The 27,366-nt window shown below is 35.1% G+C and overlaps 2 protein-coding genes across 2 annotated transcripts in view; both read right to left on the bottom strand.

Annotated features, from left to right (window-relative positions):
* The window catches only part of LOC132096944 (microtubule cross-linking factor 1-like), a 53,599-nt gene extending 37,241 nt beyond the window's left edge, over positions 1-16,358 (bottom strand). The window contains exons 1-3 of the mRNA XM_059502629.1: positions 15,397-16,358; positions 11,649-11,873; positions 11,359-11,517 (exon numbers count right to left, since the gene is read on the bottom strand). Coding sequence (XP_059358612.1) covers positions 11,359-11,517; positions 11,649-11,873; positions 15,397-16,122 — 1,110 coding nt within the window. The 5' untranslated portion in view covers positions 16,123-16,358. The remainder of the gene's footprint in view (positions 1-11,358; positions 11,518-11,648; positions 11,874-15,396) is intronic.
* A 3,163-nt stretch (positions 16,359-19,521) lies between these two features.
* Positions 19,522-27,251, bottom strand: LOC132096003 (ras-related protein Rab-12-like). Its single transcript, XM_059501111.1, has 6 exons — positions 26,848-27,251; positions 25,249-25,309; positions 22,630-22,768; positions 22,415-22,504; positions 21,053-21,157; positions 19,522-19,868 (listed from the first exon to the last, which is right to left on the bottom strand). Exons 1-6 carry the CDS (start codon positions 27,050-27,052, stop codon positions 19,761-19,763), a joined length of 708 nt encoding a protein of 235 aa, XP_059357094.1. The 5' UTR covers positions 27,053-27,251; the 3' UTR covers positions 19,522-19,760.
* Positions 27,252-27,366: the final 115 nt, after the last annotated feature.

The raw sequence follows: 27,366 nt of genomic DNA, 5'->3' as shown, positions 1-27,366 counted from the left end.
ATTTAATTCATTAATTAAGGATAGCAATCCTTTAGTTTAAAAAGTAGCATGGCAACATCAATGTAATGGGTTTGACTCCCAGGGAATGCATGACCTTAAATATTACAGGAATGTTTCCTGCTAACTTCATGTGCGATATGCGTCAAAGAACGTTAATGAATGCTTGGGTTTCTAATGGAGAGTCACCCTATTTTCTAACTGCGTGTTATAGATCTGATGTGATCAATTCATCTGTGTGCATGTTTCATCTACAAACAATATCCTCATACTTTATAACAGCAATGTGATGGGTTCGATTCCCAGAGAATGTATTAACTTAACAAATTTAATGCACTGTACATTGCTTTGGATCTGCAAAAATGCATGAATGTAAATGTAAATATTGAGGACCACAAAGCTACAGGCATGCACTAAAAGATGCAAATTAATCAACCTATGAGGTCTGAACCCGAAACATTTCAGACACAAGCCCAAAAACAACCCTACAACAATACAAAAGCAGTCTGGGATCAGAAGGTGTTTTTATGTCTCATAAATACTCGATCCATCAGAAGAGCGCTGGGCCGGTGAAGCGTTGTGATAGTGTGTGTACTCACACGACACGCTGACGATAAAGCCATTCTCCCACAAAACACTAATGAAACAGTCACGCTCTGTTATTCTCACTTGTTCTGACTGAACTCCATGAGTCAGAACAGCAGAATGATACTGACATCAAAGGAAGACCGGCAAAAATAGATTTCCTGAGATACAGCTGATGATAAAATCATTGCATTTATGTCTTTCTCGTGGTCATGATGAGTGCATTTTGTAAAAGAACAGCGGTCTGAGATATGCCAAACCCTCTTATTTTACTCTTAGTACATTCAAAACTCAAGAGCAAAGTGATTTACATTCTGAGAAACACTCAAAGGCAATGCAATGTAAATAACTTACCATGCATCAATTTGTGTACAGTTTGCATGCTGTCTATAATAATGATGATCAGTGTTCTGATTCGTAATATGCGGAAGCATGCATGCTGAAGGATGCATGGATATTGTTTCTAGTGAATGTTAAGAGCTAGATGCTAATGCTAACGGGCAGACACAAAGTATTCTCTATGTATTGTGACGGCATGTTAGCATTAGCATCTAGCTCTCCTGTTCTGGCTCAACTAAACTCAACCAGGGGGCAAAAAGTGATCAATAACTAATAAAAAAACAACTTCTGTTTAACAGTTGGGATTTGTTTGGAATTGCATACTACTGTAGAATGCCTACTAGAAGTATGCACATTTAATGCATACAATGTATGCTAATATGTGCAGTTCACAACCAAAGCTTATATTGTGCAAGACACTGTATCCGGCAAATTCAATGCACTTGAGGCAACCTTCAATTTTCTAGTGTTACCAATTCTCTAGTATTTTCTTATTTGTAGCTTTGTGCAGTCCAATTACATTATGTAATTGTATTATTTATTATTATTATTTAAAATATATTTATATTTTATGTATTTTTTTATTTTAATGTAAAAGTTAGATATTATGAAAAAAATATTTAATTTTAAATATAAAAAAGTGTGTGTGTGTGTGTGTGTGTGTGTGTGTGTGTGTGTGTGTGTGTGTGTGTGTGTGTGTATATATATATATATATATATATATATATATATATATATATATATATATATATATATAAACATGTACAGCATATAAAATACTTTCATATACTACAGTATTCAGTATCTAGTACACGCTATATATTTTGCCAGTATTCCATTGCAAACACAGCCCATGAATTCTCAGTAACTGGTCTGATTCCATTAGCATTATGCATATGATGATAAGATGTGTCCGCTGCTGTCAGGAGACCTGGAGAATCCTCTTAGCTGCTAATCTCAGTCTAGGATACTGTCTAGAGAAGTCAAGGGATCCTGTGTGTATTACCATGCCCACATGGGCCGCACACACACACTCCCAGAGGGCGTTCTAGACACACAAGCAAGCCTTCTCCATCACTACAGTGAGTGTCAAACACAATAGAAAGCTCTAGAGATGAGCTCTAAAGCTTAAAGAGATGCGGTGGTCTCTGGAGAGTTGGGTATGTGATTGTGTGTGTGAGTGTGTGTGTGTGAGGAGGGATTGGTATGTGTCCAGCTGGTTAATGAGGGGCTGTCTTTGCACTCAAAGACAATTCCTCTGGTCTCTCTGGGTTAGTGGGTTCCCTGTTGTGATCAGTTAATGGGGGGCGGAGCCTGCAGTCAGAGGCGTCTGACACTGGGCAGCTGGTGAGAGATTACCTCAGCTAATGTCTTTACAAACACCCGCTTCCCAAAATCTCGTTAGCGCATTGAATGAAGGACAGAAGCTTAAAACATAGATTAATTTAATGCATTTATTTAATAACTACACATACGTGTCTTTTCAAGTTTGTGTACATTTTCTGAAGTGAATGCAAATATGCATTGCTTTATGTGATATATGCATTACATGTTATTACTAAATCATTTCAGTTTTATACATTATAAAATAGATAAATTGTACATTATATATATACACACACACACACACACACACACACACACACACACACACTCTCAGTTTGGGATCAGAATGATTTATTTATGTTTTTTTACAGGAGTTTCTTATGCTCTTCAATGCTGCATTTATTTGATAAAAATTACAGTTAAAAAAATAATATTGTGAAATATTATTATGATTTTTTTTTCTATTTTAATATACATTAAAGTAGAATGTATTCCAGTGATTCAAAGCTGTGTTTTTCAGCATCATTCCTCCAGTCTTCAGTGTCACATGATCTTCAGAAATCATTCTAATTTGATTATCTATTATCAGTACTGGAAACTGTTGTGCTGCTTAATATATATTTATTTGAAAATATATGTATTAAGAAATTCTAGTTAATTATACAAATTCTACATAATTATTTAAAAACATATTTAAATAAAAATGTAAATATTTATATACATATTAAAATGTAGATATATACGTTTATATACAATGTATATAATATATACAAATATTTAAAATGTTCTTCTGATACATATTATAGTTAGTCAAAGCTAACACACAACAATAAAGAGCATTATGTCAGATTTGAGCTGATATGAGGTCAGAGATATATCAGCTGTGTCAGAATGTGTCAGATCTGTTAATGAACCCGTTTGCTCTCAGCTGAACACAGACACCTGCTCGCTGTCACAAAAAGAAGATGAAGGGAAAACAACAACAGCTCTTTTTCCCATGAGATGTCCAGTTAAGCTTTGCATTGCCATTCTGCGGGCTGGTTAGAGTCCACCATCTGGACTAATAGACTCGCAGGCGACATGAACAGGATGGAGTCCACCTGGACCCCTGAGCACTAGTCAACCTGAACCACTCCTGCCTATTGACAAGGTTATTAAACACACAAAGGAATATGAGCTGTGTTAACCTGTCCAATCGCTTAGTTATATCTTATATTCTCCTAATGCTAAGTATTAAGCTGGGGTTTGTATTAACATACATGATATCTCTAATAATGCAGTTTGTTGAGACGTTACAGAACAGATTATAGATGAAGCACATCACAGAGCATCACTGTTAAAATGTCAAATACTGGTGTGTTTGTCGCTCTCATTCTCACAGCTATCCTCTGTTTCTCAGTTTCTCATTGCCAGATACTGTGATGTAGTTTTGTCCACTCAGGGGAGGAAGGGCATGGTCTGTAATAATGTCTACAACGTTACAGCTCCTCTAAAGCTGTGCTTCTCTCACAGATGTAGCTGAAAGGGTAAATGCAATAAAAAAGGATGCAAGAAAGGATGTTTCGAATGGCTTGCTTTCACAGAATATTGTAAACTATAATGCAATCTGCTTGACTTTCCATTGCAGCAGTGACAAATGAACCGAAAGTGTATATCAAATGTGATTTTTAACAGGTCCGCATAGAAATTAATCATTTAATCCTGAATAATAAAGGAACAGTTTATTGAGGTTTTAGGCAAAATAAAAAAAAAATGCATGTGTTTTCCATTTCCAATTTGACCCACTAAATGACTCATATAACCTGATATAGTGAGAATATAGAGGTGGGCCCTGTGTCAGAGGCCCAAACTGAGCGAAGAAATTATAAATTCATACATCAAATATGATACAATACTGTTTAACATGCATGGTTTTAAAAATGCATATAACCAAAAACAAGTGATTTATATTGTTGCAAAGGGATATGCTAAAGCAATACAAATGCATAATGAAAACATGTATTTCTTTTAAAAACTTAAGAATCAAGGCTTTTCAAAAATGGCATTCTCTCAACCAAAAAACAATGCCACCAGTTGAATTAATCATGCATAATACTGGTTTTATGACAACACTGTTCAGTCACACACACACACACACACACACCATTTCTCTCACAAAAGAAACGTCACACACTCTCAATATAACAGTCCCGGAAAACGAGTGCACACGTTGCTTTATTTTTAGAAAATGCTAATGCTAGGCGCTAACATCTGAACAGAACCTGCAAGGTTTCTTTGACTTGGAGACAAAATTTAATTAACGGCCCACAGCAATGCTTTGATAAGCGGCACGCTGCTTTGAAGATTAACTGCGTTGAGTATTTTTGTTTTTTACCCTCTTCACACTTAGATCCAAAGCCATTTTGCCAAACAGGGACACTTGTTCATTAATGCTGAATTAAATTATTTTGTGCTTTCACAAATATGACAATTTGACTTTGAAAGCTCGACTCAACTTTCATGCACACTTTCTTTAGAGGTCATTAACAAAGTACCATATTAAGATGGTTTTTGGACATGTATTAGGGATTTATGCTGCCTACAATAATATATGAATGCAAACATTTCTAGCTAATAAATAAAAAGAGAGAGTTTATTTTTATAGTAATATTGTATGGTACATTTTTGTTAGGGTACCAATAGGCTACCATTAGGGTAGTTGCAAAAAAAGAAATACATAAATAAATAATATTAAATATATAAAATAAACAATATATATTTATTTCTTTATAAGTTTATTTTCATGTTAATAGCATACATTTTTTGTAAAGGTAATAATAATAATTTTAAAATCATAATTTAAAAATAATGCAATAAATTAAATATACACATACATATATATAAAACAAAATGCAGTCACATGACAACATCCACATCGCTCATTGGCCATGACGTATATCCTAAACTGCTTTTCGATTGGTCAGAATTTACGTGTGGGAATATTCCAACATAAGAGAGAAAGCCAGCAAACAACACTGAGACAACACAACTATGGAGAGACGACTGCGCGAGTTGGTTTTGTCCCTGGCCATAATCTAGTACATTGTTTGTATACACCACAATATGCAAACAATACATTTCTATAATGAAGAACGGATGCGGCTTGAAAACAATGTTCTAATGCACTGCAAAATAGCTGTCTTTTCGTGGCAAAAGGTCAAATGAAGTAAAACACTATTCTTGTGTATCATTTCATTCCAATACTATAAATATTGTAACCATTCAGTTCCACTGTATATATAAAAATGCCATAGTTTTAGCATCTGATATCATACTGTACAGTAATAAGGCCTTTTTTTGTAAGGAAAGACTCTGTTACACCAAAGGAACTGCCTGATTCAGATGTTAAAGAGAAATATTAAACTGGTGATATTGAGCACACTATTATTTGTGTGGATTGGATTGAACATGCACACAGTGTCTAATCTATTTAGCTTGAATCTTGTCTTTTATTTTTACCTCTAGGCAAAGCAGCGAAGATTATAAGAGCTGTGCAGAGCACTTATCTCCTTCAAATATGTAAATACAGATATAAAGACAGCTAAATAAATATGCTGCTTCAAATATTACACATTCATCCACCATGAAAACACACACACACACACATTTAACAGCATCCTATGAAACCAGGTTGAAATACAGGTAAACAATGTTAGAGCACCATTTCATTTGCATGCTGATCTATCTGAACTGAAGTCTAAAGCACGTTCTGGATGTGTGTCAGCAGTGCGGTGCATTACAAATGACAGGGGGTCATTAGTGACCCGCAGCACACGAAACAACTGAACTGTTTACAAAAACCTCCAGAAGCTGATGCCATATCACAGCCTGACAGATATAAACCCATCTGAGAGCCTCTCTCTCTCTCTGAGTGTCTGTCTCTCTCTCTCTCTCTCTCTCTCACACACACACACACACACACACACCCTCTCACACACTCACACACACTTCCTCTCCTCCCCCGTGAGGCAGGAATCTGTCAGGAGGTTTCATAACAGGCAGCTCAGTTGGATTAATTGTGTTCGGGGTGCCAATCCCACTGCAGGAATCAGAGCAGACTGCAAACAGCCTGGACACCAGCGATAGCACACACAATACATTTCCATACAAAGACAGCAAAACGCATCTTAAATTAACTTACATTTAAATACGTGAATTGAAATATTTTATTGCAATGAAAAAAATAATAATTTCATGGAATTTCTTCTTTTTTTGGGTTTGTTTGTATTATATTACATTAAATAAAAAGAAGCGTATTTTTACGACCATTAAGATTGGTTTTTACACATTTCCCCTAAAGTTCTCAATACCCAAATGCAAAATAATAATACAAAAATATTAAATTAAATTTTAATATTTTTATTATATTATATTTATATTATTTTTTTATATTGTGTAAAATATTTTTTACATTATAAGTATTTTTCTATATTATAAATGTGTAAATAGATAGATAGACAGACAGACACACACACAAACAAACACATATATAGTACTGCTTTTAACGGAAAAAAAAATTCTCAGGAAAAACTATGAAAAATCCAAACACCTTACATTAATGTAAATCTGTGTGGAAAAATGTGTTTGATTGTTATATAAATAAAGCCACAATTAATGTAAACACCAAATTGTCTTAAATATACAAGCATACTTTCCTTAATTTTCTTATTTCAGCTTTGAGCATCTAATTGCTTAATTATCAACTATGTTGCGATTCCTAAATAAAAACTTCCCAATTATCTAAGCTAACAGAGTGTGTTAAAAATGTAAAAGATTGGATGACAAATAATTTTCTCCAATTAAATTTGGATAAGACAGAGATATTAATTATTGGACCAAAAAACACCACACAGAATCTTGTAGATTACAATCTGCAACTAGACGGATGTACCGTTACTTCCTCTACAGTCAGAAATCTGGGTGTTATATTGGACAGCAATTTGTCTTTTGAAAATCATATTTCCAATGTTACAAAAACTGCATTCTTCCATCTTAGAAACATTGCCAAGCTACGAAACATGTTATCTGTTTCTGATGCAGAAAAGCTAGTTCATGCATTCATGACCTCTAGACTGGACTATTGTAATGCACTTCTAGGTGGTTGTCCTGCTTCGTCAATAAACAAGCTACAGGTAGTCCAAAATGCAGCAGCTAGAGTCCTTACCAGGTCAAGAAAATATGATCATATTACCCCAATTTTACAGTCTCTGCACTGGCTACCTATTAAGTTCCGTATCTGTTACAAATTATCATTACTTACCTATAAGGCCCTAAATGGTTTAGCTCCTGCGTACCTAACTAGCCTTCTACCACGCTACAACCCATCACGCACCCTAAGGTCACAAAACGCTGGACTTTTGGAAGTTCCTAGGATAGCAAAGTCCACTAAAGGAGGTAGAGCTTTTTCACATTTGGCTCCCAAACTCTGGAATAGCCTTCCTGATAATGTTCGGGGTTCAGACACACTCTCTCTGTTTAAATCTAGATTAAAAACGCATCTCTTTCGCCAAGCATTCGAATAATGTATCTCTTAAATTGTGAGTGTAGTTGCATCTGCATTTTTATTCTTTAGCTTGGGTTAAACTAATTTTACTTTGTTGGATCAGCAGCTATGCTAATGATGTCTCTATTTTGTTTCTATGTTTTGCCACGGGATTTACATCCCGTGGTAACTAGGATTTACACAAGCTCCAGTCTGGATCCAGAACACCTGAGAAGAGATGATGCTGACCCTCAGAGGACCCCAGATGATCCTAACCTTGAATCAACAAACAGAACTAACAATTATTGCTACATGTGTGACTGCATCATATAATTACTATTAATTAATAATATTGATAGTTCATCATCTAGCTGACTACGTCTTGTATTATTATTATTATTATTATTATTTTTCTAAAATCCTGTCAAACGTGCACAAACTACTAGCTACTACTAAATGTTGTAGAATCATAATTTTCTGTAAAGTTGCTTTGTAACGATTTGTATTGTAAAAAGCGCTATACAAATAAACTTGAATTGAATTGAATATTTTCCTCACGTTTAATGTTTGCAAAATGCATAATTTTGACTCTAAATATGAATATCGAAGGTTCAGTAAAATAAAGCACCAAAGACTCTAATAAGAACAAGAAAAGCAGATAAACTCAAGACAAAATATCACCCAAGAAACTACAAACACAGCAGTTCAAGCCACTATTAATATCTACGGACCAGAAGAATGCACCAAACAGAGCAGTGTTATATTATAAAGCACAGACGTGTTGAAACAATGAACTTTGAGAATCCTGAAATCTAGAGTCGCACCTTCCTGAACTCAGATGACATTAAACGCTGTATTTTTAGTTCAGAAAGGCTCATTCAAAGACAGATCAGTAATTTAGATGCTTAGAGTGGAAACAGCATCCCGTCTGTCCTGCTTAACCACATTCCAGTCTGTTTAGCGTGTGAATGAATCATCCGAACCTCTGCAATGCGTGCTGTGCAGGTAGAAAACAAAGGTGCTTTGAAAAGTTTTCACTGATCAAGAAACATTTTATACTGTATTTACTCTTCTTGAGTTGCTATATGAATCTTATATATTAAAAAAGTCCTACTATCAAATTATTGCATGTTAATTCAAATGAATGTTTTCTATTTATTTCATTCATTAATTTGCTATATTTTGCGTATTTTTTATTCATTTTAATTAATTACTATTTTTGCATTTTTATTTAGTATTTAAATGTATTTGTGTAAATATGTTTTGGTATTTTGCGTTACCTGTTGATAAATAAATAATTAAACAAATAATATGGTTTGAAGATATACATCATCCAACATTTTGAAATGTAATGACACATACACTGAGAGAAATAATATAAATATGCTTTCTAAAGAATAATGTGCATCAATAAATCGTTCTCATGAAGACCAGGAATGTGCATTAAAAGCAAATAGGGTCATTTCTGATTTCATGTTGAGTTTAATATTTCAATAATTTTAATATCTAAAGCCGTTAACGTCGAGTCAAGGTCGGCATTCCCATTAAACTAAAGATGGAAAAGCATGTAAATTTAATTGAACATGGCAGTGTGCAAGAAACGGCATGATTCTCCATTTCATCCACATCTGTTGTGTGTGGGGCGAAGGGAGGCGTGGGAAAATGAAGGGTATGGTGTGATGAACGCTGAAAAAGTGGAGCTAGACGTTTTCTGGGGCAAACCTCCAGAGAGACGCAGTATAGCTCTCAAAGCGCTAACACTCATTTCAATGCACTCTCTCCTTCACACTCATTAAATCTGCCCATGTGTGTGTTTACCTTTTCAAAATACAGGATAAATATTAATACAAAAATAAAACAAAAATCAATGTAGCCTATAAAGGCTGACTGATATGTTTTTAAAGGAACAGTTCACCCAAAAATGAACACAGAGTCTCTAAGTGTGCTCTAAAAAGCATTTTGAATTTTCTGTTGAACAGAAAGGAAAGAAAGCCATACAGGTTTCAAACGACACGATGGAGAATAAACAATGACAGCATTTTCATTTTCAGATGAACTGTTCCTTTAAGAAGATTTGTCGTTCTCCCCAGGGGATGTTTTAGAAGATCTCAGAGAATCAGAGGGGATTCTGGGATACCAGTGCAATGATTCACTGTTGTGATCCTCTGCTGTTTGAACTGCAATAACAAGGGTATAGCGTACACACATACATATTTGTAAAGCGGCTCTAAAATCTTAAAAAGACTGAAAAAGACTATATAAAAATACAGTAAAATTAAGAAAATTATTACAATTTAAAATAGATTTTCTCTGTGTCAATATCTTTTCAAATGTAATTTATTCGAGTGATTCAAAGCTGTATTTTCAGCATCATAGCTCCAGTCTTCAGTGTCACATGTTCTTCAGAAATCATTCTAATATGCTGACATGTGCATCACATTTAATCTCCTCCACACTGCAGTATAGCATTCATCCGCATGTCTTTCCAGATTAGATTCAGATTAACCTGACCAACTCCAGAGTAACTCCTCAGCATCTGATTACAGAAGCAGAGCAACCGCTACAGCCTCTCATGCATTAATGCACAGGACAGCAGACTTCAAAGTTAATGTATTCATCCACACTTCAAAGCAATTCACAGTACACTAACAGTGGGAGGAAGTCCAACCCTCAGGCCGCCTGGGTTTAACTGCCTTATTCAACAAAGGTGATACAGCAGGATTTACATCACAGCATTTCTACAGTCTGTGAATCATTTCCAGGTTTGTTTGAACTGCTTTCAAGTAATATTCAGGGTTATTTACAACTTTCGCCTTATAATGCAGTCGGTTACCACAGAAAATTATTTATCATTTGATGAAAACAAGCAGTAATGCACTTGTCTGCAATACTAATAACCAATCAAGTGCAGTAACATATTTCTATATGGCTTACTTTTAAATACTTTATGGTATTTAAAGAAGCAGCCAAGAACTAACAATTTTAACTTAATAAATACAGTAACAAAAAATGTCCTAATGTACCTGTATTCACCTTATTTCTCATTGCTTAATGCATTAACAAACATTAAAAAGATCTTATTATGAAAATGACCAAAATATCTATCACACTAACTCAAACGTGCAAACATATCACATTTTAGGAGTAATTTTTAGCAAAGATTTATGCATGATATTAGGGAAAAAAAATTCTTAATGCTGCATTAACCAAATCACAAGTTTCACATTTAAAAAAAAAAATAATAATAATATGCTTCAGGATTTCATTGCAAGTGCATTATTGTAAATGCATTTCCTGCTTGTTTTTACAACATAAAACTAAAAACTAAATCAGCTAAAAGGCTGTCCACACAAACTAAGTTTTAAGTAAACAACCCAGAATATTCCTTTAACTGTTAAGACTACAACCACATCTCTCTGTACTTAACAATGAACAGTATACATGAATAAAAAGATGCACAATCGCCACACTACTTCACAAATATGCTTTTAAAGATCTCCTCTTAAAAAAGTCTGCCCTCTTTGATCAAGTTCAATGAAAGTGTGCACTATGCACAGGTATCTAATATGTAATACAGAAGTGTGTTGTACCTCTTTGGCTCTCTCAAGCTCATTCTGCAGGGCCTGTTTGGAGATCTCCACCTCGATGAGATTTTGCCTGAGCTGCTCGTTTTCATCCTCCGCCCGTGTGCGCTTGTCTTCCACTGTCTCAAGTTCATTGTGTAGACGCACAGATACATCTTTGGCCACCTGCGGACAGAAGGATGCCTTTTATTACCTTGTTTTCATCTCTGATTAGTTAGAGAACTTAACCAATGTTACCTTATGATCTTAATGTCAAATCACATATTTAACCCCACACATCGTTTATTAAAAAGCACCTTGAGGTCCTGCTCCAGACCGCGCAGAAGCTCTCCATCAACGTGTCCGGTCTGAGCTACACGCAGACTCTTCTGTTCAGCCTTGCGCATGCGGTACTGAAGGATCCGGCAGTTCCTGTTAGAGCGGTCCAGTTCCCTGCGCAGTTCCTGGAGCTGGTACACCTCCTCCTCCAGGTAACTGTCCCTGATCTCTTCCATCTCTGCTCGCAACTCGTCCACTTCATCCTAAAGCAACCGAATCAGGATTAGAATCAGAAAGAGAATCCTGACAGAAAACAGATTTTTTTTTTTTTATTAGAATGAAGAATCAGGGTTAGAATAGATAGAATTGGAACTGAATAGATACAGTAGAATTGGAACTGAAACCAGAACTAGAATAGTTTGTATTAGAATGAGAAATCAAGACTAAAATCTGGATAAAATTCTGAATAATACTCATTCAGGAGTCTGATTAAAATGGATCTGATTATGAAATAAATATACTTTTAGTTTTATTAAAATCATAATAAGAATTAGAATGAACAGTAGAATCAGAATGAGATTCAGAAACAAATTGAACATCAGAATAAAAATAAGAACGGAAACGAAGAGAATGAATATTAGAATAAGAATTAGGATCACAATCAGAATAAAAATCTGAATCAGAATCTGAATTAGAAACAGAGAACTGGAAACAGAACTAGAATACAAATTTGAATCACTGAACATATGAACTAGAATCAGGATTAGAAACAGAAGGAAAATCCTGACAGAAACCGAAAAAGAACGATAATTGGAATTGGAACCAGAATTAGAATTAGAATGAAGAATCAGGGTTATAACAGAGATAGAATTAGAAACCAGAACTAGAATATTAGAAGGAGAATCAAGAATAAAATCAGGATAAAATTCAGAATAATACTCATTGAGGAGTCTGATTAAATTGGGTCTGATTATGAAATGAACTGCAGGATTAAAATCAGATTCAATTCAAAATTGAAAGTCAAAATGAATAGCACAATCAGAATAAGAATAATCAAAATGAACATCAGAATGAAGTAAGAATGAAAAGAAGCCATTAATTTTTTTTAAAACAGAATGAAAACAAGAATTAGGATTAGAATTAGAATGAAATTGAAAATCAGAAACTGGATTAGAAAAGAAAAGAAAGTGAGAATCAGAACTGGAATTAAAATGAAGAATCAGGGTTAGAAACAGAAACAGAATCAGAATTTAAATCAGATTAAATCAGATTTAAATCTGGATTAGAATTGAAAATTCTAATCTAAAATCAGGATAAAATTCAGAATAATACTCATTCAGGAGTCTGATTAAATTGGATCTGATTATGATCTGCAGGATTAAAATCATATTAAAAATCAGAATGAACAGCACAATCAGAGTAAGAGTCAGAATCAAAATGAACATCAAAATGAAGTAAGAATGAAAAGAAGACATATCATATTTAGAATTCAAATCAAAATTAGAAACAGAATGAGAATGAGAATAGCAATTAGGATTAGAATCAGAATAAAAATATGAATCAGAATCTGAATTAGAATCAGAAAGAGAATCGAAAACAGAACTAAAATAAAAATTTGAATCAATGAACATAAGAACTAGAATCAGGATTAGAAACAGAAGGAGAATCCGATTCAGAATTGGACTAGAACTAGAATAAAGATCAGAATCAGAATGAAAACAACAGAATGTGAATCAGTATTAGAAACATAAGGAGAATAATAATCAAGAACTACAATGAAAATCATAATTTGGATTATAATCAGTATTAGAATCAGGATTACAATCACGTTAAAACTCTGAATCACATTTATGCTCAGAAACTTTTAAATTTACTTAAAATCAAAATGTTATTTTGTAGCATTTACTTGTAAAATCTAAAATTATAATAAAAATAGACATCCAACTAAAAACCAGAATGAGAATGACAATTCTAGAAAAGTCTAGTATAAGAATCAGGATTAGAACTAGAATGAGAATCAGAATAACAGTAGGACTGAAATTAGAAATAGAATACAAATAATCATTCAGATTCTAATTAAATTAATTTTGCGATGTACATGAACTGAAATCTTGGTCTTAAAATTGACAAAACAACCTCCCTAAAGAAAAAGACACTTAATGGCAATAATGAATAAGACTGCAGGTAAAGAATCTGTAGTCATCAGTGAAACCCCGTCCTGAACTGTAATCAACGACTGTCATTTGTGACGCCTCGTTTCTCAGTAAATACTGCACAATGCCTCAGTGCATTCAGTGCAAACAAGGCCAGGAAGAACGACAGACAAACAAAGACAGCGAAAGAGAGACAGACGGTGACAAACAGCCCAAACGCAATGACCTTCACTGTATGATGTAGGGGACAAAGTCATGTGACAGCATCCGTATGGATGTTCATGTTAACACGAGTTATGGTGGACTAAATGATTAATGTCATACTATAGCACATGGATCTATTGCTGTTTATTTGTTTAAATATTGATGCATACGTGCTGGAGAATTACTTCCAGAGAGATAGAAAGATAGAGACAGAAATAGGAGCGATAAGCACTTTAGGGAGGCTCCAAACACACAGGTCAGGAGGGACGGCTCCTGAGAGGGACACGGCCATTACACACACAGCTTCTAAAGCGGATTTACACAACGTTTTCAGAGATAAACTCGCCTGGCCCCATGCATCCGACAAAGGCGACAAATCATTTATGGAAATATGCTAATTAGGTTTGCCTTCATCTACCCATCACACTGAGGGCAAAGACTGTCAAGTGTTTCTTTCCGGTCTTTCTGATGCATGTTGGTTTCACTCTGTGGACTGATGTGACCTAAAATCAGTTAAAGAGCAGATTTATGGATCTAGATCTTGTTGTCCTCAAAGTACCATGAGATTTTTTTTTTTTTTTTAACTATCTTGAAGTATACTTAGTATAATGGCACAATCGGGTAGTAACTGATTGTGCCATAACATAATAAACATAGTTCTACTTTTAAAAGATCATGTTTATAAGGCACTTCAAGGGCCAAAAAATGTGCCATGTCACTTTTATGTATTTATTTACTCTGGCAAACATGTCTGTCAAAGGACTAAGCAGATGCTTTAATGAACAAATGCTGCAGTTCTGTGGGCGGTGTAAATAGGATGAATTTAATACATGGGCGAGAACGTAAAGAGGGTCACCGTGTGCAAAAAAAAATTTATAGCAGCAGCTCAACCCTTAATTCTTCAGACAAACACCAGACATTAATTACAAATAACAACTAAAAATTATCTACATTTCATAATACATTATTTATATTTTATATTATATTTAGAATAAAAAATAGAATTTTATAAATAAAAAATATTCTTTTCTATTTTATATAGAGAGGAAAATACTTTAAATACCAGATTACATACATGCATGCATATATATTTTTTATAAAACAATTAATATATAAATATTTATATAAATGTATAATTTACTGATTTTTTATATTATCTTTATATTTTATTATATATTTTTTGTATAACTAATTAATTAAAAAAAATACAAATAAATAAATAAATCATTCATATATATATAAATCAAAGCTCCCCACTGCACCATGGTACTACCACAGTACTTTTTAAAAGTTTAAAACATCCATTAAACTGCAGCATCATGCTGATAATACTGAACATTCAAGAACATTTTTCCACCGTAGCCTACTCCAAGCTACTTTAAGAATACCGTGGTTGTACCATGGTACTCATTTCTGTGCGTCGGCTCACCTTGAGGTAGTCATTTTCCGATCGAAGGTCTTCGATTTCCCTCAGCAGCTCATCCTGGGCCATTTCCTTGCCCTCCGGTTTGAATTGTGCGTCCTTCTCTGCTTTGCATTTGTCCGCGTGCGCACCGGGCACCGGTGTAGCTCCCGCCCCGGAGATCCGAACCCGAACCCCGGCCGCCTGCTCGCTCGAACCGGATCCGCTGCCGGACTCCGCGTCGCTACTGGCGGCCTGAACGAGTCTCTGCTCGTCGGACAGCGGCTCGGAGGGACAGTCGGACAAATCCGAACTGCTGTCCGTCGGACAGACGCCGCGTCCGGTAGGGACGCGTATCGGGGCCAGCCGTGCCTTGCTCTTGGTGAGCTGCGGAGCGCCGGTATCCACCGCTTTGCAGGCCGGTTTTGGTTCAGATACAGCATGCTGAGTGACCTTAATGGCCTTTTTTGTCGCTGAGGGCTTGATGTTGCTTTTTGCAGGTGCTGATGCGGTTTTGTCCTTCGCGCTCGGGACGGTGCGTCTCGGAACGCGGCTGTGAGGCGTCACCGGCGCGGCGGACGCGGGCTGCTTGTTGATTTTGGGGGATTTTGGCACGATCGGTTTGGCCGTTCGCGAGTGGACATCCTTCAGGACGGGTCTGGCAGGGGACGGCGCGCGGTTTAACCTCTTCTTCTCCACCTGAGAATGAGGATGGCTCTGCGGTTTGGTGTCGGAGCCATTGGAGCTCTCCATTATACAACCTGACAGACGGAGCTCATCACTTCAGATTCACTCGCCGAGTCGCTTCCGAGCGGAATACGGTGGATGATGCGGTGTCCAGTGAGGATCTCCGTGCTTGTTTGCGCTGAATCAATCCGTCCGTCCGTCCATCCCTCCCCACGGGATCACGGTACTCCCATCTCTCCCTGCTGTCCTCTCCGCCTCTCCCCCCGCGACTGACGGGGAAAATCTGCAGCCGCTGCGGTCTGACGCTCCCCGTCCGCGTCTCGTGGAGCGCATGCGCTTGTTTTTCACACACAAATACGGAACACACCCCTCCTCGCGCTCCGGTACAGATCAGGCACGCGTGCGTACGCGTGGAGACGCACGAGGCACGCGCTACTACAACAGACACAAGGAGCGAAACAATGTTTTACCTTTGGATATGTGTAATGCAAATTAAAATAATGTAAACTAAAACCGATAAATGCAACCGCGGTGAAGTCTTTAACAATATGACACAACAACACTGTTTTTCTAATGGTGCTGTCAGATAAATTATGTCAGATCAAAAAAAGTTACCTTGACAAATGAACCAGGAATATAGTTAACCATTAAATAAATGCATTTGGTAGCCTAATCTTTTTTTATTTAAAAAATTATTTTTTTTAATGTAAAAAATATTTTGTTACCCGAAGCTTTAAATGAAGTAAAAAAAAAAATAATTCAGCTAATTCCTAATGCAACATTTCTCATTTATAATAAAAAATAAAACTACAGACAATTATATAAACAAAAACTACTAGAACGACAAAAAAGGCAAATTAACAACAAAAATAAAAACTTAAAATATTAAAATGAACGCTAACTTAAAATATTGTTAAAAACTATATATAAATAACATTAAATTAACACTTGCTAGATTTCCAATCAGTTTGTTTATCCAACAGCGCCATCATACTGTCAAAAGGAGGCAGTACAATTCTGAACTTGAAAGTGAAATCAAAACACGGAACACATAACATTACATTTTGCAATATAATAATAGATATAATAGAATTAGGTAAGTTAATGCATAGATAAAGTAGATGAAAAACATCTAGAATGGTTACACATATTTGTGTAATAAATATATATCTTTATTTGCATTTCATTAGTTTAAGAATGCCACAAGTTATACATACCACAAAACTGCTTAAACATGCCAAACTGTTTCAAATAACTAATATCAATGTATTATTCATACAAAGTACTCTTCTGTTTTGCAGTGTAATGAGAATCTGTGTTGGGTTGAGAGACTAAATCAAGACTAAGGCTATTCTGTATAAAATTAAGATTCATAAAGGCAATATGTTTTTCAGACTTACTAAGCTTCAAACTAAATAAAATATAAATAAAAACTCTAAAACTAAAAAAGCTAAATGTTTGAGAAGATGACTTCACCCACACAACAAGTGTAAATATTATTGGGCTGTTTTGCTGTAAATAAAATAGAGAAATAATTATAATAAATAAAAACAAAACACATTTTTTTTTATAGCTTAGTAAAATCTGATTCCAGGTTCAAAAATTCACCTAACAACCAAAATAAATGTAACGTATTTCAAGCAGGAAAAGGAAGTAAAAAGCACTTCGGGGGGATCGTTTGAGTATCTTATAAGGTTACATTATGACACAAGCCGGCAAACATCAACTTTTTGAGGTTAGTACACTTTCCCTAACAATGTTAACACATAAACGACAGGTTTAGGTCGGTTATAAGCTTTCAAAGGACACACAAATCTGAAAATAAAACAAGAGTTAAACTGAGTTATAATAATAATCATAAAAAGCTGTTTTCACCTCAGCAACAGTCAAACATCAGTCCCTCAAAAAACAGACACAAGATTGGTTATTTAATACTACACTGGTTTCGGACGAGAATATTACAAACAACATAAAAAAACACCGCCACTACACACGTAAATTCATATTTCTATTAGTGGACATATGCTGAATCTCATATTAAACCTTTCTAAAATATTTAACCCAAAGATTAATATATTTTATATATAAAAGCAGAGTCTATTTATTGGATTATGGCTTTATTTTCATGAAAATTGAGCATATTTCCACCCATATCATTGTAACGAAAAATAAAATTTTGCATTCTATTTATTTATATAAAAAAAGGAAATAAACAAATTTGGTAATATTTGTTGTACTGCCATTAATTACGTTTTTTTTCCACATTAAACCAATTGGAATTGGAAAGGAGTGCTTAATTGTCTTAGAAATAATGGGAAACAAAGCCAATTTCTTTAAGCAACATTTATATATATATAAATATATATATGATTTTGTGGTCAATAATGATCTTGACATGTTTTCAGTAAATTCTCCCAATAAAAAAAGTTTTTGTTGTTGTTGTTTTTTGTAGATGTCGTTCCAGACACAGTAACCCTGTCAGTCCTTTATATTTAAGGAACGTTTTTATGAAAACAACAAAATCATTGGGAAACTCTTGGGAAACAGCCGTTCCCATCAAACACCTGTTATATTTTACTATATGACACAACTATATCATTCATCTAATGCAGGCAAATGGTTCAATTCACTTTAAATCCAGTGGAGTCAGTTTGTCCAGGAACGCAGAAGCACTGTGATTTCAACTGAAGAGTGTTGTTAGGAACAAGTGTATCAAAATCAATGTCCCGTTTTACTCTCAATCTGCTCTCCACGTAGAAATAGCCCTTTCGCATAGAGCATTTCAGTTCTGCAATCCAGATCCAGCGAATAAAACAATGAACTCCCAATTATTGACCTTCCTTTATTCTACTTGAGTTAAATGACACCAGAAAAAAAAAAAGACTAGGAAGCAACAAAACTCTGCTGCTAAATGGTAAGGTTAATCTTCTGTACACAGGTCCTTCACTAACATCCAGCATTTCAGCTGTTCGTAAACTAGCTACGAATGGATTGTAGTGCAAAACACAACGGATAACACAAAACCCACCTCAAAAACAGTAACACTGATAGAACGTAAGGCATAAAGACAGCCCAACCACGCTGGTTATTAAAAATAAGCCGAACGAACCACCTCATAAACACAGCCGACAGAAATTAATTATTCTACTTTGCTTTTAATGCCAAAACAATTTGGAAAGGAGCTTCCTAATTTGAGACCGAGAACGTTTTCTCCAGCCGTGAAAAGTTAAGAGTAGAGAAAAACAAGGGTAGGGTATCCACAGTGTGATAGAAATGGAAGTTTCTTGCTTCTACCGAGAATATATGACGATGTAAACTATAGAAATTGGTTATGACATACGTTTTTACTCATTTCATGCATGTGATGCGTGTGCTTTTCCGATCAGGAAGGCACTTGTGGGACAAACGCAATCTTGTGCTTCCCAGAAATGAGGTAGTGTAGTGTCAAAAAAAAATGCATCTGTGTGTGGGAATGATGACACGGATGTTCTTTATTGGCATCTAGAGGTACCAAAATACGGAGTATGTTAAATTGCACAGTCTATGGTTTGTGAGGGATGATTATATTGAGCGTCTTGTCTTTAATCTTCTGTGGTAATGACAGGCCATCATCTCATCATCCGTATGGGCTGGTCACCCCTGGTGGCGGGAGTCTGTAACAGCATGTGTTGGGTTATAAGAGGGAAGGTGGAGTGAACCGAGTCTCAACAGCAGCGCATGCGAGGTGGAGGCAGCTCTGGGGGGATTTCGGGTTCGGGCTGAAGGGACAGGACGCTGTTGGACAGCACCTTACTGGGGACTTCAAGGGGAATCTGGGGAAGACAACATTTACAGACTCTTTGAAGAATGACTGATGTGCATTGAACACAAAAATGGTAAATTCAAAGAGATGCATGATCAAAATAAACCTGAAATGCATGCTGCAAGTTTGAGTTGCATTTTTGAACGCAACAAGCGCCATCCATCTTCCCAAACTTGCTTATAAACTAGATGTTGTCAACAAAAGAGAAGCTTTAAGCTCCCTATGGTTTTTTGTGAAAATTAAAGCTCAACATTTGAAAATGAAGAAATATATTGCAATATTACAGTTGCGATGTGATGTAATGAAATCCCATAAGAAACTGAACCAATAATGAATTAAGGAAATGCACATAATAATAAAATAGAATACAATAAATACAATAAACTATCAAGAAATATGATGTGAATGAAATAGAAAATAGACTATAGAAGGGAGATAATATGAATAAAGCAGAGATTTTTATATTTAAAAATATACAAAACTATACTATATATACTTATTTTTACCTAAAATTAAATTATTATTGTATAATTTTTCTTAAATACCTTACTATTTTACAGTAAAATATTATAATATTTTGTTTAATATTATTTAGTATAATACTATTTATTCTTATTAATATCATTATTATCATTACTAACAAAATTAACTTAAAATCACATTTTTAAATCGTGATAGCAATTTTTTTTTTTTTTTTTTTTTTTTTTTAATTTAAATCATTTTTTTCCCCCAAATCACGCAACCCAAATGGGAATCATAATAAACTGACATTTCTAAGAAAAACTGATAAATAATTACTGCATTGGCAAAGTTTATGTTGTCAAATCTTCAAAAGAGGTTTCTGTTTAATGCACTTCTGTAAACAATCTCAACTGCTTTGATCTCAAAAAATGTCATCTACAAAACAAACTGTAGCTGGTCACTTTTTATGTTGATCAGACGGGTCCTTCATGTCTAAGTGGGTTATTATTTGCCATCATACTTGGGTCACACTTTTAGTAAACAGTCAAATTTTGTCTCTGCATGTCTACTGAAATCCTGAAAATTTCTTTTATCTCATGATGAAATAACTTGAGCCAGAAACACTCATGATAATGCCACATTCTCAGACACTGAGAAACTCACTAATTTGAATCAAATGTTTCAAAATTAACAAAGAATTTGTCGAAACTGTAACAAGACCGCTCCACTTACCTTACTCAAAATGTCATCAACTAGTTTAAGGAATATCTCATCCACATTAAAGTTATCCTTGGCACTGGCCTCACAGAAACGCATCCCTGATATCCGAGAAGCAAACTGCAAGAAATGAAGAAATTTATATCAGTGTTATAGTGCTTCCGAATGGGTTAAATATTCAAATAATTCAATATTTGGTACATTTCTAATGCAATCAGCTGACTTAGGTTCTTTATTCTCCTTAATGTTAACACACCAAACCATTGCAGAGCTTTAGAAGATGTATGGACTACCAGATCGAGTTAATAACAATGTCTGGGTGAACTATTCCTGTAAAGTGTGCTTTCTCTAGTCCTGTTAGCTTTAGTCTCAGTGGGTTTGGGAAGGTTGGAGGAGACATTATTCAGAGCATTCAAGGAATTTCTTTGTGGAGGTCTCAGGCAGAATAATGTCCCTGTGTCCAGGGCTTTGGACGGACTGAAAGACTCGAAACACAGCATTGTCCTCCACTGAACCTGAGACAGCTTTATACAGCTGAATTTGAAGTAAATTCAGGCTATGATAAAGCTCTAATAGCAAATCATAAAAAGGTCTGATAACATCACTCATATTTACACATCACATTTGCTGGACTAATTCTGAGGAGCTGGATCCAGAAAAAGTGCCCATGTAAAATGCTCTGACACTGAATGTATTTGAACATATTTGTCCACTCCTTTACAGATTGTAAGTTATAATTATACACTTTAAATACCCTGTTTTTTGTCATTAAAAGCATTACAATAAAAACGTCCGATATTTGATTGCTTTATAGCACATTATATACAGCACATAATTAGAAAATATTGGAAACATTGCCTTAGCAATGAACTGAAATAATTATGTGAAGTATCAAACTGACAAAAGCACCTAACAAAACTACTCAAATTTAAACGAAAATTAAAATTAAAACTGGAATAATAATTTAACATTAATAAATACTATTTAAATAATACTAAAATAACACTGATCTCACCCTCCAAGCTTGTCATAAAAAAATAAATAAATAAAAAAAACATTTTTAAAAATGAAATTTTTAAATTAAAAAAGGAAGAAACCTTATTTATAGAAAAAAGTGATTAGCTAGCAACATTGTCATTGCTAACTACAACGAAAACTCACTTTAAAAAAAATTAAAAGAAAAGTAATTTTTTTTAAATAAAAATAACGTGCTAAAATTTCTCGAATAAAAAAAAAAAGTTAAACAGAAATAAAAATAAAAATATATAAAAATTACTCAAAAAAGTATTTATTATATATTATACTTATTTATCATTAGAATTAAAAAATATATATTATAATGGTATATAAACAATACTAAAATAACACTATTCTCACCCTCTCTGCCCGTTGTCGTGAGATGGCGCGATCAGACTCACAGTCCAGTTTGTTACCAACCAATAGGAGCTCAGCATCCTCTGATGCGTACTGCACAGAAGACAACACAACACATTAGGAAAAAACGTTCTCTTAATGTGGATATATAGATATTAGATATAGAGTAGACAGATATTTGCTGCATAACAGATAACTAATCAGTGTTCTTTAAGCACCTTGTCTATCATCCTCATCCATTTAGGCAGGTCTTCAAAGGTTTCCTGCTTGGTGATGTCGTACACCAACACAATGCCTTTCGCGCCGCGGTAATACGCTGAAGTGATGCTGTTAAACCTCTCCTGACCTGCTGTGTCCCTGCAATCATTCAACATTATTAGACTTGCATGACATTCAGAGTGGGGAATTAATCAAATGAAGAGTGTCTCTACAACCACAGACGGCTGGAAGGGAGGTATGGAAAAAGTAAGGGGTGTGTGACATCAGCTGAAACAGGAAGTCCTTTTTCTTTTTCAATTTAATAAAAGATGACAAACATAACATGCATCAATTAATCAGTCAGGATAAAAACAGAATGGTGCATTATTGACTTGATCAGATCAATTTCTTTGCCAATAATTTCACGAAACATTCATATGTTTCAGCAGTCTTTCACCAACAATCTTGATTCAAAGGAAAACAGTTCATTTTGAACATCACGGCACATGATAGATATTAATTTCCTCATTTCTACTGTACCTTATTCACCTTAGTCTGGCTGCATTTTTCCAAAACAGGATATGATGTCACAAAGAGGACCGGTGAGGCGTCACATGTCAATGAGCAGTTAAGACGGACAGTGAAGGACAGCCATGGATGCTGGGTAGCTGGATGCGAGCGCACATGTGTTACAGACAAGACATTCAAAAGCAGACATCTGCAGAAGCTGGCGAATTTCAGGGTCAAAGGAAATAATAATGATGATAAAGTGGGTGGAGAGGTGATGGGAGGTTAGTATTAGTTGGAAAATGACTGAACCAGAGACCACTGGAACAATAAAGTTAAGAAATAACAGAAACATTGGTTTACAGACTCTACCACACTGAAGAGAAAAGAACTAGGGCTGTCCATGATTAGGTTAATAATTTAATAGACTATTCTAATCAATTGTTCATTAATCAATTTTGTGATAGAGGATATAATCGCAATGTGAAAGAGTAGCTTCTGTATTTTCTATAAGCACCGCATTATTAGGGAATGGTATAAATATTAGGGCAAGAAAATATTCTGAGATTTTCCCGAATGCACCGCAATTCTTTCTTGAATCGATTAGATGGCACTGTAGGCTTTAGAAACACCCGTACTCTGCTCGTTTCCAAATCATTACAGAACCTAAAATAATCATTCATAAAATTCGAAAAGGTTGAAGCGAATTACAAAGCTGGTGACAGTGGGCTGTGTTTACATTTATCTTGCATCATAAAAGCATTCTAAGATGAAGTGAAATTACATGACTCAGCCGAACGCACAAGCACTCTTCAGCAATCTTCTTCAGGAGCATTTGAGTGTGCAGATAAAAACTAGATTAGAGCGCCATCTGCTGTTAAAATCTAAGTTCAGAATCGATTCAAGAGGAATCGCAATGCATTCTGAAAATCTAAGAATCGATCCATGAATCGATCCGGCATCGATTTATAGTCCCAGCCCTAATAAATAGTAAATTCGACAAATTAAACTTATACTAAATAGCCTAAATGATGAAGTAAAATGTAGATACATTTTATAAATGTATATTTTTAATTATCAGGGGTTTCCCCACGTCATTTGCAGCATTTGTTTTAAAACACAGTCAAAAGTATTGCAACAGAACAGAATAAATTTTACTTTATCTGAATAGAACTACTTCTACAAAATAGAATACATCAGGCCCAAATAAATAAAACAAAACAGAAACGAGTAGAATCTAATAGAATATAACAGAGCCAAATCAAATAAATAAATAGAATAGAATAAAAGCAACAAGCTTGTTTCTGCCACAAATATCAAAAACGTAATTGTGACTTTTTATCAAACAGGTCTGGTTCTTTTTCTTGCAATTCTGAGAAAAAAAGAAAGAAATGTGTAATTTTGAGAATAAAGGTCCAAATGTATTTATTCACCTTCTATATATTTTTGTTTGTCCTTGGCAGAAACAGAAGGAAAAAAAAAAACACAATTGCAAGATGCAAACAAAAAAAAAAAGTTCAGAGTTTCTCACATTTTTATAGTACATATCGTTTATCTCAGATGTCGGGAAAAAAAATTCCTAAGAAACAGATCAGAATAGAATAGAATATAAGAAATAGATAGTATGCCATAAACCCGGACCACAATAGAATTGTAAAAAATAATCAAATAGAAAAGGTTACAAATGAACAGAATGGAATAAACAAGCAGCAGTCGGCATGATTGACAGGAGCAGTTGAAAAAGTATGTACACAGACATACACATCAGTTAGTGTTATGATATTAGTGATATCACAATTAAAATGCATATATTCACATTCACTGTTGAATTCTGGGATGCTGTGAGGATGCAATCACAAATTAAATGTCACAATTTTAGTGACGAGTCTACTGTAATCCTTCAATAATTCAAAAAAGATGGTAAAATTAAAACTCAAAGTGAGTTTACTCTGTGCCACAGCGTTAGTTAAAAGTTGGTTAAATCTCAGCAGCAACACATGAAAGATGTTTGAATGTGAGACTCTGGATGGGAATTTATGACTCAGTGCAGAGCGACTTGTGCTTCTGAGACACAGGAAGTGACATAGTGGGCTGAGTCAATGATAAAGACACAGCACTTCCTCTCCACTCACCAGATCTGTAACCTGATCTTCTTTCCTCTCAGCTCCACCGTTTTAATTTTAAAATCCACACCTTCAACACAAAGAGACAAATGAGGAGAAAAAATATGTTCGATCAGTCATACTGCATCTTCAAGCTTTACAGTGGCTCTTAAATTCATAGCTATTATCACTGAAATTATTCATATTTAATGAAACATATATGAATAGACTATATTTGGTATCTAAATATTCCCATGCATATGACAACAAACCATCAAAACACAGATCATGTTCTCTGGGCTTGTGTGACTTTCACAAGTGTGACAGAGCAGAAACTCGAGATCGGCATGTTGTAGCAGCAGCTGTATGAACCTGTGTCTGGTTATTCTGGGACATTGGGTTAGTAAGCATGCAGGTATTCTGATGTGAAGGCCTGTCACCTTGCTGTATCAGTTTTCACATGTGCAATCCACCATTTATGCATTGCATTAAAATCACAGATCTTGTATCAAAGGGTTTTAAAATGTCAATGTGTGTTTTCTAAACGTGTCATTCATCACATGACTGATGCAGATTGATTCAGAGCTTGGCATATCTCTTGGGTAATTACATCAAAGAAGCACGAGAACGCAGGATGAAAACTGTTTAGACCCAAATGCAAACTCACATTCATATTAACATCAAACTCTTTTAAATCTTTTGAATGGTTTGCATCCATCTGTGTGATAAAAACACAGTGGTGTGATTATTTTGATCTCTTGGTCACAGGCCCAGATGTGGTTTTCAGATTGTGGTTTTCTAACATCTTGCCGAAATGTTTCTATTGACAGTGTCAGGACCAAAACTCAAAGACCATTTTATATATATACATACATACATACATAAAATAACCAACTATGTCTAACTAAATGTTTTTCTTTTACTAAATAACCTAAATTAATGGACAATAACTATCCATCTGAGTATCAAGAATTACAAACCATGTAAAGTTTACAAATTAATCACAGCTAACTATCCATGTCTACCAAACTTAACAATTATTATTAATCTATACTAAACTAGTATGTAGTTATTTATCTAATCTTAAATAGCCATGTATGGTTTACAAAATAACTACCCGTGCGATAAGAAACTTTTGTTAAACACTATTATCCATCTAATAGCCTACAAAGGAATCTCAGTCGACTATCTATGCTTTCCAAACTGAGTATATTTCACCTATTAATAAACTAGTATGTACCGTTTGTTATCTAATCTTTAATAACCATCTATGGCTTACAAAGTAAATCACTGTTTAATCGCCAGTTATATATATTTTAGTCACATAGCTATTCCATAATAACTAGCTGCAGTTGTTTAACATATAATTATATTACTGAGATTATAAATTATCCATAGTTAACCATTTTATCACTGTTAACTGTATATGCTATACTCATTATATATATAGTTTACTATTCATACCTTGGATACAATTGAACCTATTTGAGCAGATAAATACAATGATGTGGAACGTATTGTTATAATAACTAAGCAGAAAATAATAGATAGGCCTTCTAGTAAACAAACAAACGGACAGTCGTTGTTGTTGTTAAGCTTCAACTCTCTCTTTCTGTCAGTTTGTCTTACCCACAGTGGACTTGCAAGCCTCGCAGAAAGTATCATCCGTGAATCTCTCCATCAGGCTGGTTTTTCCCACTCCACGGGAGCCGATGATGATCACCTGGAGTTTATAATCAGCGGCTCTCGGCGGCATCTTCCTGCGGCGCTGCGACGCTCCCACAGCGGGCGAGCCACCGCCGGCCCTCCGCTGGACACCGTACCCCGACTCCATCCACTGCTAACGGCCAGTCCACATCTGCCACACGGCTAGTCCGCTTCAAACACGCCCGCGCATCACGGAGGGAAACTTTACTAAACTTTAAAGCGCCTTTTATTAAGAGTTTGTCAAAGTTTTCAATCTCCTCAGTCAGTCGGTCAGTTGTCGTCCTGCGCTGGCGATACGAGAGCGACCGTTACGTCATCGCCACTTCCGGTTCCGACGCATTCCAAAGGAAGAGCGGAACAAAATTCCTCACTTGGAATATTTATCATTTACAAATATTATATGTCAGATGTCTTAAATAAGCAGACATTTGTCGCCCTTTT

This window comes from Carassius carassius, chromosome 20, assembly GCF_963082965.1.
Source record: "Carassius carassius chromosome 20, fCarCar2.1, whole genome shotgun sequence".
NCBI lineage: Eukaryota > Metazoa > Chordata > Actinopteri > Cypriniformes > Cyprinidae > Carassius > Carassius carassius.
The sequence above is the reverse complement of the archived record's forward strand: the minus strand, read 5'-3'. Positions and strand labels throughout refer to the sequence as shown.